The following is a 14,527-nucleotide window of genomic DNA, read 5'->3' on the forward strand; positions in this document are numbered from 1 at the left end:
CTAGTCAAACACTGCATGATTATTTAACTAGAAACTCCACATTCCAAGAAATTAACTGTCACTAAGATAACTTTTGTTTTTTCTCATCACGTCTTTCCCTTCACATGCCACCAGCGCCAGTTCGAATTCCCGTCCCCAGAGGCAACCCTTCCGGGTCCAGGCACAGGTACGCGGTGAGAAATATTATTCTTTCTAATAGCAAACGAGGAAAACGAAGGGGGGAGGAGATGGGCCTGGGATACAAAGTTCTGGCACTGCTCTTCGCACCTCACCTCGCTGTTTCTTCCCTCCTAGTCTTCAAGTCCCTTGTCTCCCCGGTCTCACTGCCGCTCTCCCCTCGCTCCCTTCCCGCAGCCTCACTCAAAACCTACGAACCAGTCGCGGCCGTCAGACTACATTGCCCACAATGCCACGCGCCGGCCAGTCTCACGTGGGGGTTTACCCCCAGCTACTGTTATAATTCATGTTAATCAAACCCACATTTCTAGGAAGGAGCCGAGTTATTATCTGCCTCTCCGACAGGATGCCTCTTTGTCTTCACCTGCCATCGCCGCTGTTCCGTGAAGAATCCTCTGTAGAAGGAAATTTGTTCAGGCGACTGCTGTGGCCACCCTCCGCCTAGGCCTCTGTCCCTGTGAGGTCCCCGGGGGCCTGGGAGTGTCATTGGCGGATGACCGCGACCCTTGCGGCTGCCGCTGACATCGCTACCATGGTCTCCGGCAGCAGCGGCCTCGCAGCCGCCCGTCTGCTGTCGCGCAGCTTTCTCCGTGAGTCCGGCCAGGACTGTCTTCCTTGCGCCCGCGGGTTCTTGGCCTCGCCGGACCCAGCGTCCTGGCCCAGGCCGCGGCTGGGCCCTCAGGGCGGGACCCCGCGGGGGCCTGGGAGCGGTTTGGGATTCCGGCTTCAAGTCGGCGACCCCTACGGAGGAAGGAGCTTTGCTGGATACGTGCGGTGGGGGGCATGACTTAGGCCGCTGGTAGATGGAGATACTGGGTGGCTGAGCCAGGATTCGGGTCTGGGAGCCCTGTAAATTTGGAAGCTTGCTTTCGGCCCAGCGGTGACAAGTGACAGGGTGGGGGTGGCGTCTAGACTGGCCTTATTTGGAGTTGGGGGTTAAGAGGTGGGGAAGGTAAGTGTCTGGGTTGAGAGGTAGGGGAAGTGTCTCAGTAGGAAGTTGGGGGATGAGGCTGTCCCTAGTACGGAAAGGTCCTACACTTCGAATTTCCCCTCCGCAAGATTGTACGTCAGGGGAAAGATAGTTTCTTTACACAGAGTGGGTCGGCATAGCCGCATAGACTCCTAGAAGCTTATGGTTGGCTGGGATCTAAACCAGCTTATTTGCAGTGCCTCCAACAGGCGGTTTGTGGACACATCAGTTCCCAAAAACTTAGCACCCAAGGTTGCTAGTCTTTGAGACACGCTGACTATGGAAAATTCTTGCTATATTCAAAGTCTCTGTGCTTGTCAGGTAGGTTATAGTAGAAAGAAACTTTGTAATCATCCACATCAGGGTTTGAAATCTGGCTAGTCCCTTTTCAGTCTGTGTAATAACCCTGGACACTTTTCTTAATCTGTTTTTCAGTGTTTCCAATCACATGAAAATATTAACACATTTCAGTGAGCCTGAAGCACCATCACTTGTAAGGTGGACCATTATTTTGTTTACCACTAACAATGAAAAACGATTGCTTATTAAAATTGTGACACACCAGTGATTGTCACATGTATCCTGGTTTTTTAAAAAGTGAAAAAAAATGTGCGTTTTAGCAATGATGATGTACAGGATGATCTGGCTTCACTGCAGAATAAGTGGAGCAATTTATATAAAGTATCTCGTATGTAATAAAGTTAGTTTTCTTTTTCCGGTTTGTTCTTAATTCTGCTTGTACTGAGTATTTTATGAGACTTAATTCCTTTCTTGAGAAGATTACATTCTAAAAGTGTGCATTGATGAGTGTGCACTCAGGAGCTAACACTTAGTTGCCAATCACTTGAGGACAAAGGTCTGGCTCTAGATAATGTTAGCAAGCATGAAATAGTTGGTTTGTTTGGTAAAGCTTTCTGGAGATTCTTGAGGGTGTTGTAGGCAGAAGGACAAAAAGAATTCGTTATACCCAGTAATCACTCAGGGCAATAGAGTTTGAGCACCAATAATGAAGTATATTGAATATGGTTTTAAACCAGCTTAATTTGAATAGATAGTGGGTTAGAATGTAGACGATCAGGTGCGCAGCACAACCACTGTGGTGGGAAACCCCAGGAAGAAGTTGCCCACCTGTGTCTTTCGCTTCTGTGGTCTTGCTAGTCTGAGGTTCTGCAAGATCCTAGCCTCAGGTAGGTCTGCTGTCTAGAAAAATCTAGAGAATAAAGGAAGAGTGTCTAAAAGATCTAGCTCCTTACTCCACCCTTAGCAGAACTCTCGATCCTCTTCCCACAGAAGTGGAAGTTCGTTCTTAGACTCCCAGGATCACTTGGCTTTAGAGTGACCATCTGGTTAAGTTTTGTTATTGGAGTGGGCTTGAATTATCTAAGTCATGTGATTAACTTGTTGTTAAGGGTCTGAGATCTAAACCAAGATATCTTCTATATCAAGAGGGGTTATGGACAACAATGTTTAATGTATAAACACCTCTAAATTCACAAAACTCTAACTCCTATTTCCCATGCCACATTTCTGAGCCCATTTTCACTCCCACTAGAAAAATAGTAGCTCCAACATCACCTTGCAAACTTTTTTTTTTAAAGGGGCCAGAAATTATTTAGACTGTGAAGCTAATAGAGCTGCAGATGTTAGGGAATTTTGTTCCCTCTGTTAAGTTTAAACTTATGGTACGTTACTTGCTGAAGGTCATAGTGTTGCAATATTGATTAGAGTTAACAGCAACAACAACAAAAAACTCAAGTGAACACTGGTAATTGTCTTTCAGAGCCCTGTTTTACAGCTTATGAAAAAAGGAAAAGGGGCCTGGCACAGTGGCTCATGCCTGTAATCCCAGCACTTTGGGAGGCTGAGGCGGGTGGATCACAAGGTCAGGAGTTCAAGACCAGCCTGGCCAAGATGGCGAAACCCCATCTCTACTAAAAATACAAAAATTAGCCGGGTGTGGTGGCAGGCACCTGTAATCCCAGCTACTCAGGAGGCTGAGGCAGGAGAATTGCTTAAACCCGGGAGGTGGAGCTTGCAGTGAGCTGAGATCGTGCCACTGCACTCCAGCCTGGGCGACAGCGTGAGACTCTCAAAAAAAAAAAAAGGAAAAGGATCCAGTTGAAGTGGAGAGAGAAAATACAATGAAAAATGAGAAAGATTTCTTCCATGAGAAAGTTTAAGGATTTCATAAGCACCCTTAAAGTTGAAATACTGACGTTTTAAGAGAAGCATAAAGTAATGCAAGGTCTTTTTAAAACTGGTCAGTAGTTTCTGTAACTTGAATCTTTTAGAATAAATAGGGAATAAGAGCCAGTATTTTTGAACCTCAGAACTTTGGTATTTTAATGCCAGAAAGTAAAGCTTAAAAGCCAACTGGTCCCAAACCTTTGTACGGCAGATGAGGAAATCCTGAAAGTTCCCAGTGAGTATCAGAAGGGGTACTAGCACCCAGGTCTTCTGACTCTGCAGTATCCTTTCCACCAGCATGTACCATGTGATAATTTAAGCTGCTTTCTTCGAAGCTCTGATTTTTTTTGGCAGCCTCAGTGATGTGTTGAGAAGGTGACTATTCTGCTCAAAGGTGTTGCCTTCCTTTTCCCTGTGTTTACCAGGTGTGTAGGCCTGTTTTTAGAATCAGAGATGCCTTTAAAGTGTAGTTTGGAAAAGGAGATACTCAACAGTGATGTTTTGGATACTAGTATCTGTTGCCATTGCATCTAACAACCAAATCTTTATTTCAGAAATACAAAATAGCTTTCATTCAAATGTACCAATGTAGCCATGAGAAAGTGATTTGATTTTCTGACATCAAATTTGTTTTTCCATAGAAATGTAATTGGGAATGTTAAAAATAATTTCTCTTAAGTGCAGGGCAACAATTTCATTTCATCAAGGGACTGGCATGCCATAGACCCACATTTTTTTTTTTTTTTTAAGACAGAGTCTCGCTCTGTCCCCCAGACTGGAGTGCAGAGGTGCCATGTCGGCGCACTGCAAGTTTCGCCTCCTGGGTTCACGGCATTCTTCTGCCTCAGCCTTCTAAGTGGCTGGGACTACAGGCACCCGCCACCACGCCTGGCTAATTTTTTTGCATTTTTAGTGGAGACGGGGTTTCACTGTGTTAGCCAGGATGATCTCAATCTCCTGACCTCATGATCCACCCACCTCAGCCTCCCAAAGTGCTGGGATTACAGGTGCGATAGACCCACATTTTTTTACATTATAACATTTCTTACGTTAGGATGTGTCTTATTATTGATATATATGTAATTTTTTTGAGACAGAGTTTTGCTCTTGTTGCTCAGGCTGGAGTGCAATGGCACAGTCTCAGCTCACGGCAACCTCTGCCTCCTGGGTTCAAGCAATTCTCCTGCCTCAGCCTCCTGAGTAGCTGGGATTACAGGTATGTGCCACCATGCCCTATTAATTTTGTATTTTTAGTAGAGATGGGGTTTCTCCATGTTGGTCAGGCAGGTCTCAAACTCCTGACCTCAGGTGATCCGCCCGCCTCATTTTTTCTTTTTTACCAGTAATTAATAGTACATCTTAAAAATCAATGGTGTGTTATATTTGATGAAATATGGTACTTACAGCTTATTAAACTTCACTTGTAAGTCAATATTAAATGAATATATAATTTAACATTTGAATAGTACGGGTTGTTTGGAGTTTAGGGGTAAGTGGCTGCTAGCTAGTCTGCTGTATTATAAGGTCCTGTAGGTGTAGACTGCAATAGCCTGTGTCTTACATATGCATAATGCATATGGTTAATAAGTGTGCATTTGTTAAATTCATGAGTATATGCATGAATAAATGTTTACCAGGGACACAGTTTGAGAGGTGAGTTGAAGGAGTATTGAGTATTGCATGAATAGAGCCTCGGGTTATTGGTTAGGAGCATGGTACTGGTCATACAAGGCCCATGGTTTGAGTCCTACGCTGGGCAGGTGCTCTTTGACCATACATTGCATCATTCATCCCATCAGCCATCTTATAAATCATGCAGTTACTATTATGGTGAAGAAGACCAGTATGTGGCTGACAGGTACAAATCTATCACCCCCGTTGAAAACACATCTCTCTCAGATTACTCAGCCTCTTTCCTTCATTGTCTTTATTACAGTTTGTACTGTTGGTAGTTTTGTTTTTCTTTGTGTAATGTTTAGCTCCTTTACAGGGCAGGAAACTTCACGCGGGTAGGACCCTGAGCCTGTCTTGTTCACCTGTGAATCCCTAGCACCTGACAGATAGCCTGTCACAGTGAACATCTCAAAGCAGTTTGGTCTACTCATTCTGCATCGGTAATAATAATGGTAATAAAATAGCTCTTAGGGATATAACACTTGCTCTATCCTAGGCACTATTTTAAATGCTTTATATATTACTAACTCATTTAATTCTCACATCAGCCTATGAAGTATATACTATTATTGTCCCTGTTTTACAGTGAGGGCTGCACCTTTACAAATGTATTATATGTTAAAAACTTAGAAGTATATTTGTGCATACTGCACATTATATGTAGACATGGATTAGTATTTTTATAAATAAACATGTAAGATGTGCACAAGGACATGTAGAAAACATTTTTGGCTAGACTTATTTGATTTAAAAATATGAACTATTTTTTCTCTCTTTTTAGGGAAAGATTTGCCTTTGTGTTCATGTAGGGTTATAAACCCAGTTTTGAAAGTGTACCAGACACTGTGCTACCTGGTGCCAATTTAAGGAGTAATTTCATATTAACATCACAGCCTCCTAGGGGCAGCTGTTTTCCCACTTTTAGATGGGAAGACTAAGGCTAAGGGAGATCAAAAGATATGCTCTGGGTTACATGGCTGCTGAAAGGCAGAGCATAAACTCAAGACCAGGCCTGTCTGATTCCTGTGATGATGTTCTCAGCTGCTCCTGGGATGCAGTCCTAAGGTTAAGCTGGACAATTTCTAAGAATCTGAAGATAAGGAGGTGGCCTAGGATGTGACAACTATAGCATTCGCCATCAGAAACTATTCCTGGTGGCCAACCTCACCTTTCCTGCTCTAATATTTAATTTAAAATACTTATTTTCGGCTGGGTATGGTGGCGCATACCTGTAATCCCAGCACTTTGGGAGGCTGAGGCAGGCGGACCACTTGAGGTCAGGAGTTTGAGACCAGCCTGGCCAACATGGTGAAACACCGTCTCTACTAAAAGTACAAAAAAATTAGCTGGGTGTGGTGGTGTGGGCCTGTAGTCCCAGATACTCAGGAGGCTGAGGCAAGAGAATCCCTTGAACCCGAGAGGTGGAGGTTGCAGTGAATTGAGATCGCACCAGTGCGCTCCAGCCTGGGCTACAGAGTAAAACTCCATCTCAAATAATAATAATAATAATAGTAATAATAATAATAATAATACTTATTTCTTTTTATTAGTAAAGCTAGGCATCTCATCATATATTGATTTGTAGTTTGTCATCCATTGTGTTTCTTGTTCATGGTCTTTATCAGTTTTTCTCTTAGGCTTTGAGCTCCACTTTTTGCTGGCTCTTCCTGTTGCCCAGGTTAATTCCTTGTCTGTTAAATGTTATGAAAACACTCCCCTGGTCTGTCATTGCCTTTAACTCTGCCTATGGTGTGTTTTACTCAGTCTGAATGTTTTCTTTTTTCATGTAGGGAAATATTCAATTTGTATTACTGCTTTTGGGTTTCATTTATTAAAAAAAATGTTAGCATGGCATTTGTACTAGATTAATGTAGCTTTGGGGACTGCCAGCAGCATTTTAGGGCTGAACTTCCATGCAGTCTCTATATGAATTTTAGAGAAACCTATTGTCTTTATATGTACAAAAAAGATAGAGAGTTCTTTTCCCTCTTTCCTGATACATGGGAGTTCAAGATTGACTTTTTCCAACTCACTGAAAAAGAGATGAACCTTATGATGTTTAGTTTGGTGTAAGTGTTTCTTTTGGAGACCCTTTTTTTTGTCCTGTAATTAAGTGAAATGCTTCCCATGCACCTATTGTGTGTAAGTAACTGACCATATACCATAGAAGATGAGATGACTGAGACATGGTCCTGACACTCATGGAGTTTACAGTTAGCAGTGCGAAAAGTATTTAGATGGTACTTGAAATAATCTTGAAATAAATTTAAGCTTAGATAATTTCACTTAGAAATAATGTGATAAAGAGAGTAAGGATATATGTGCACTCAGTAGTGTACTGTGTGATGGTGTTTATTGTATACCACATGAAAGTGTTCATAGCTTCTATTCTTAATCTCAGATCCCTTTTAAAGTCCCCCATTATATTCATAAATCATATATATCATGTGAAGATATAGGAATTCTTGACTGTAGTGTTTTATTTAAATGTTAATTTATATGGATTAACGTAAGTGAAATTCTCAGGAAGTTGAGGACATTAAATCTTTAATTGAAAGGTAAGAGATATTTGCAAGATGGTTTGGCTACCAATGTATGCCTTGTGTTCTAAATTTCACTTTAGGAAGTCACTTACTCTGGTAATTTGATGGCTTTGTCCCAGAGGTCAGGATTGTATTTAAAACCAAAATATGATTAAGTTGGGTTAAGCAGTGGACAGTGGAAGATTTGCAGTGTGAACTACTTTGCATTCTCTAGCAGAAGCAGAGTAGGCTACTTTTAATTACTTAAGGTATTTGCTTGATAATTTGGGTGGAGAAGAAATTCATTAGGGAAAGAAAGTGTAGAGTCAGTTTGATTTTAATATTTATAGCAGCTAGTGGTTTGCACTCTTTACCAGCCCAAATTAAGGAGAGTGGTGGAAGGATTTAAGGAGAGTGGTGGAAGGATTCTAGGAGGGAAGGTGGGGGTGTGGGGAGTCTGCTTTTGTGGGGAATCTCAAGCCTGGAATTCTGGGCCTTAAATTAGTTAAGGTGGGGAGGAATGAGGAGAATGACAGTGATTTAACATTTGGTGAGTTTTACTTGGAAAAGCATATTTTGCGTTATTTCCATTTGAATGCAAATACAGCAACAAAGAATTTCCTTCATTCTATGATGTCAACAATAGTAAGACTTGTCATTGATTTGATAATAGTATTGCCTCAAATATATCCACCAGTTGTTAGGTGTGTCATGGTAGCATGGAGTGGCAGGAGACTGAGAATTGGTTCTCTCTGGAGTGTGTTACCTCAAGCTGTTGAGGAGGCAGAAATTAAGTTGAGGAGTATTACATCATATAGCTCACCTTCAGGTCCTCCTTACAGCCATGACAGGTTGGGGAGCATGCTTGATATAAAGGGCCTGGGGTAGGGTGGATTCATCTTCTGATGTAGGTTGAGTTTCTGGGATTCAAAAGGCGTTTGTGGTGATTATGGTATACCCTCATGGCTTGCTGGGCTACTCACGGTTTTCCGCTGGGTTTTAGAGTCTGCTCTGATTGCCAACATTTCTCACTTGGCTGGCCTAACATATTAGAGCAGTATTCTGGAAAAGGAAGCATATGATGGTCCATGATTCCTTGTCTGGATCTCCTGTGACAAGTTAATTCCTACTGTGCAGGTGCAGCTATCAGTTTAGATGATAGGGGCTCAAGTTAGGTAGCATGGGCCAGGGCTGGGGCAGAGGTGAAGAGAGTTTTTAGTTGTGGAGAGGTCATAACAGTGGACCAGGAACCAGATGAACCTCTTTCCTTTCTTTAGGAGCTTGGAGATCAAGTTATTGGGGGTTTTAGTAGTGAACTGCTGATAACCTAGGTTTCAATTTGGAGGTAATCTCAATGAGGGATTCATTCCTTAACTCCACCTCTCACACATACATAGGCTTCTCTACCTTGAATAAGTGTGGGGAGTTTACCCCAAATTCCCAAGGCTTTTTTGTTGTTGTTGTTATAGTACTTTACACACTAAGCAGTTATGGCCGACTTTTATATCAGTTCATATAGATTGTGAGTTATTTGAGGGCTGAGACACTGTCATTCGTCACTTTGTCCTTGACACCTGACATTATGGCTTGGTATAGGTGCTCCCCAAATGTTGATTGAATCAATGAACGAACTCACATTTCAGTACAGATGATAACCTTGCCTGGCATCATACAGGTTTCTTGTCAGGATGGAATGTGATCAGGAATTTCACTTTCTTGCCATTGAATATATTTCTTGGATTTGCCTGTAAGATGATAATAGTCTATTAGTTCCAGCTTATCTAGAAGTGGGTCTGTATGAGCCTAGGCCTGGTGTGTAGATGGGGAGATCACACATGCATGAGTGCACACACATCTACACCTATGCATTAGAGGTTTCCCAAGATTTACTTCATTAGATGCTATAGGCTCTTAGGGGCATTGCACAGACTAATACTAAAAGGCCAGGGGATTGGGAGGTGAGCTGCTGTTTATCACACTTCTGATACACTTCTTATGAGCACCAAAGATGTGATGTTGTAAAATCTTGTGCTCCATAGAATTGATCCAGGAGATCTGGAGTTACTATGAGAAAGTAGAGATCTTCGTTGGTCTGTTATTGGAGCTGTGCTTTAGGGACACAGACAGACCTGTCTTTTCTCAGGGTGACTTCTGCTCCTTTCGAAGGAGAAGTGAATTGTCTGATCTATGTTAAGTTAGTGAGTATAAGAGTACTGGTGCAGAACCAAACTTTACCCAGAAAAAGTATTTTGTATGAACAAGTAGGGACTCCAGATATCCTGATCACAACATCTGATCTTATAATCAAATTTTCTACCTTCTGGTCTGAAAACATGTGATATGATAATGATATGATATAATATATGAAATGATATGAGCCTTTGTTGAAGATTCAATGGGAGGGACTGGTAAAGACGGTTCTTCTACTAGTTAGGAATTGTAACAGGGTAGGAAAGGGTATAGCTTCTACACAAATATCATGGTTGTAGGTGTTCAGCTGGGAGAAGTGGGAGCCAAGGGCAAGGATGGGTCTGGAGTGCAGCACTGGCGAGGGTGGGCTGTGCTGCACAGCTCAGTAGGGACAGAGTCTCAGGCCATAAATCCCTGCTGTGTCCACTGGCCTAGAGTCAGATGCTTAGCTGTGACTGCTGTGCCAGAACTTGACCTGCAAAGCCCATGGCCCCTTGTTGATCACAGTCTCGTCTGAGAAAGCTGTCTGTTACATAGCGGTTCTTTGTGTGTACCAAATATTATCCAGGTGGTAAGGGCTAAATCTGGGCCTGTCTCTTCCCTGGAGGTGTAATGGATTCCAGATACTTCCGCCAGAAGCAGATGTTGTTGCTCTTTCAGTTATGGAATGTGAGGTCAGGACTTAGGTGGGCATGAGGCAGTGATTTAAGGCAGAAAGCATGGAGTGGACTCTGGGCAAATATGTGACAGGTGTTCTTTTTTTGTTGTTCAATAGAGATTACTCCTTATGTTCTTTTCTTGGGCTGGCTTCGTGGACTACCACAATGATAGGCAGAAGGCCTGGCTACTTTGAAAGGGCCAGAGATGGGCCACAGAGAAGTCAGGTTGGTAGTATTAATGGACATTTAGGAGGTAGCCTACAATTTTAAGTCATCTATGTTCCTCCCCCTGTTTTTTGAAACATGGGGAGCTGGTTGTAGTAACTACTTAGATTTCTCAATTAATTTCCCTTTTAGGTAGGTTGCTTCAATAACCTAGGTTTGTTTTTTAAAACAAGCTTTTTCCTCTCTTGTCTACTTGCCTATTTATTTTATTTTCCCTGTTTCTTTTATACATGAGTTCATATCAGAAGAGATTAAGTGATTTTTTATTGTATTTTAGGTAAATTTTATCCTATGGCTTAACATTTAATATGTTGTTCCTACTAGAGAATAAGTTGCTGAGCAATTTTTACTTGTATTCCTGACAAAGTTTGCCTCTTAGCTTACCTATTTAAAGGTATTAGACTTCAAAAATTTGGGTCAAATGGGGAAACATGTGGCTCTTTAGTAAACAGTATTAAAAGGGGTGACACTTCGTTTTCAGTCCCTGGATTTAATTTTAACTATTTATCTTTGAGCCCCAGTTTTTTTCTAGGAAATAAAAATGATAAACATTAATTTTTTTTTTCCTCAGTTCAGAAAAAAACTACAAGATCATGGTTCTTAATAAAGAGGGGATCCTGGAGAATGGAACGATGTCTTTTTTGTTTGTTTTTCTAACTTATTACTGGGGTCACTGTGTCTTATTTAAAAGGTGACATTTAGGTTTGCTGTGATCACAGGATAGCTCGTGCATTAGAGGATTGTGTGTGTGTGTGTGATCAAGTTGAATTATTGTTCAAAAGTTTAGAAAAATTATAACGTGTCTTTTTTTTTTTTTTGGTTTTTTACATCTTAGTGGCACAGAATGGAATTCGGCATTGTTCCTATACAGCTTCTCGGAAACATCTGTATGTTGATAAAAATACAAAGATTATTTGCCAGGGTTTCACCGGCAAACAGGTATGTATATCTAGGTTTTTATTTTGAAATGTAGACTAGAGATATAACAAATTAACAATTTTTTTATTTTTAATATCACAAAAATAACACATGATTGTTGCAGAGAAATATACTGTACAGCAATGGGGTTGTATCTCAGGAGAAGGTTAGTTGCTATTGTCGGCCTATAACATAAAAATTGTGTTTAAACTTACCTTGCAAAGGAGTATATTGTAGGCTTACTAGGAGTATATTGTGCTGGAGGCCTATACACTTTCTTTCAGCAAATATGACACTAATGATTTTCCTCCAATGTTGAAACAGATCACCGGTTCTTTGACTAAGCACTAGGTAAACTAGATTCTTGTGTTTAGATTTTGTACAAACAGACAAAAAACCATACTGTTAAACACAGAATCCGTATTCAGTGTGGAGAAATGCTCAAACCCAGAGAGGCTCATGGGTACTGAGACAAGCAGAAGAACCAGCCCACTGACTTTTCCCATCTTATACTTTTCTGGGACCATGGCCTGGGACTAGCAGGCAAAATTGCCTGAAGTGTTTTAATTTGTTCTCATTTATTGATATTCATTCTCTCATCCTCTTTCCTGTTCACATCACAGATTTTGTATAAGTGTAAATAAATATATCTGTGATGAGATTCTATAATAAAATGCCACATAAGAATCTTCTTTCCTTTTTCCTACCTTTCTACTCCCCAGGAATTCCTTCTGTTAACAAGTTGGCATGTATCCTTTCAGATATTTTTCTTGTGTATACAAACACATTTATAGGTGTTTTGTAGTGTTTATTATACAGAACTATATATATTTATATAATATTATCCAGCATATAATATATATACAATCCATATTTCTATAAAATAGATACCTAAAAGTAAAATTGGATGTCATATGGTCTGTGTATTTATAATTTTAATAGCTACTGCTAAATTGAACTTTAAAACATTGGAACAAATTTATACTTCCACCATTAGTAGATGCACAGAATTTTTTAAAATGAGGGAATACTATCAAATCAATTAGAGTATAACCACGTATCTTAACCCAAAGTATCCCTTTTGTATTATTAAAGGAGCATGGCAAGATAAAAACAGTCAATTTTTAAAAAATAGTTTAAGGTTAATGATTTTTCTGTAATTAAAAGAATTGTCTTGTCAATTCTTCAGTATTTTGGTAATCTAGAGCAGAGGTCAGTAAACATATTCTGCAAAAGGTCAGATTGTAAATATTTTAGGTTTAGTGGGTCATACAGTCTCTGTTACAACTACTCAAAAGCATTTTAACAGCAAAAGCAGCCATAGAAAATATTGTCAATGAATGGACCTGGGTGCATTCTAATAAAACTCAATTTACAAAACCAGGTAGTGGGCCAAATCCTATAGACTGCAGCTAGCAGGTTGTTTCATGTGAAATGGTCCTTTGCTTTTCTATTTTATTTTCTGAAATGACAGGGCACACAAATGTGTTGCAGTAGACCTTTCTTCTTTTTCTTCTTCCAGTCCTCTATTACCATAAAAAAAAAATCCACCAATAACAAAAAAATGAAACACCCATAAAACCTTGAAATTTTGTTCCTCGTAAAAATGGCAGGGTGTGGTGGCCCACACCTGTAATCCTAGCAATTTGGGGAGCCAGAGTAGCAGGATTGCTAGAACCCAGGAGTTTGAGACCAGCCTGGGCAACATAGTGAGACCCATCTCTACAAAAAATAGAAAAATTAGCTGGCTGTGGTGGCGCATGCCTGTGGTCCCAGCCACTCAGGAGGCTGAGGTGGAAGGATCACTTAAGTCCAGGAGGTTGAGGCTGCAGTGAGTCATGATTGAACCAACTTGGGTGACAGAGTGAGACCCTGTCTCAAAAAAAAAAAAAAAAATAGGTTTATTCTGATAGCCAAATAATGTTATGTATGCCACTTCCCTTATATACATTCTAAGGAAAGTAGATCTTCGTCCAAGATTTGAAGTGCATTCTATCATCCCCTTCCCAACTGATGTTATATTCAGCCTGTTTTTTGTTATATATTAATATTATTAGCATATAATCAGATGTTTGATTAACCCAAATTCTCCACATAAATTTATTATATATAATTTTTTTTTTCTGTTTGCCAAGTATTATATGATTCTATGACATTTTAAGCTCTGAGCTTTTTTGTAAAATCCATTGCCCATGGTGTAAGCACTATTCAGAACTGTCTCTGTGTTCTAAATAAGGTAATGGTTTGCCTAAATATTTAAATCAAAGGGTAGTTTTAGTGTTTTTCAGTTACCTGCAGTTAACATTGTTTCTCATTCACTCTCCTTTTTCTTTGTTTTTGTTTTTAAAGTTAAGTGAGAGCGTTAATTGCCTCAGGTTTGTTGATTCAGATTCATTATAGAGATAATGATGATGTCTGAAGTTTAGAACTTACTTCCACAGTAAATCTGCATATTGCCTCATTAGTTTTTCTCAGTACACACATTGTTCTACATATGAATGAAAAATCTTTGTATTTTTAGAGTATGTTTCAGCAATGCAGTTTTCCAGTGGGTGCCATCTTGTTTCTTTTACTGGGTTTATAAGCTGCTAAAATTATTACTATTCCTAACTGTGTACTGGCTGATGATAATTGTAAAACTAAGGAAAATAAGCTTATTTTGAATAGATGTGTTATTCCTGTTTAGCACTACTTTAGGATTAAAATTTGGTACTTTTGAGTTTACCTGGCAGTGTAGTCTAGGGCAGTGCTTCTCAGTGTCTGTAGCCAAAAAACAGTGTAGGTGTTTGTTTTTAATTTTCAGTCTAATGTAGATCAATATTTTAATAAAATACAATAAAAGCTGTAGCAATGTCATACTGCTTTATTTGCAAACATTTTTACTTTTTTAAAAATTAGATTTTCCCCTTCCCTCTCCCCCTTCCTTCCTTCCTTTTTTTGTTGTTTTTCTTTTTCTTTTTCCTCTTACCTCATTGCAGAGCAGCAAGTCTGCAAACTATGCTTTG

At 40.1% G+C, this 14,527-nt stretch overlaps 1 protein-coding gene across 2 annotated transcripts in view; it reads left to right on the forward strand.

The window, feature by feature from the left end:
* The first annotated feature begins 459 nt into the window (after positions 1-459).
* The window catches only part of SUCLG1 (succinate-CoA ligase, alpha subunit), a 36,210-nt gene continuing 22,142 nt past the window's right edge, over positions 460-14,527 (forward strand). For both annotated transcript variants that reach the window (XM_011974267.1, XM_011974266.1), the window contains exons 1-2: positions 460-767; positions 11,440-11,543. In XM_011974267.1, the coding sequence (XP_011829657.1) occupies positions 671-767; positions 11,440-11,543 (201 nt within the window). In that variant the 5' untranslated portion in view covers positions 460-670. The remainder of the gene's footprint in view (positions 768-11,439; positions 11,544-14,527) is intronic.

Source organism: Mandrillus leucophaeus, unplaced genomic scaffold, assembly GCF_000951045.1.
Source record: "Mandrillus leucophaeus isolate KB7577 unplaced genomic scaffold, Mleu.le_1.0 Scaffold1433, whole genome shotgun sequence".
NCBI lineage: Eukaryota > Metazoa > Chordata > Mammalia > Primates > Cercopithecidae > Mandrillus > Mandrillus leucophaeus.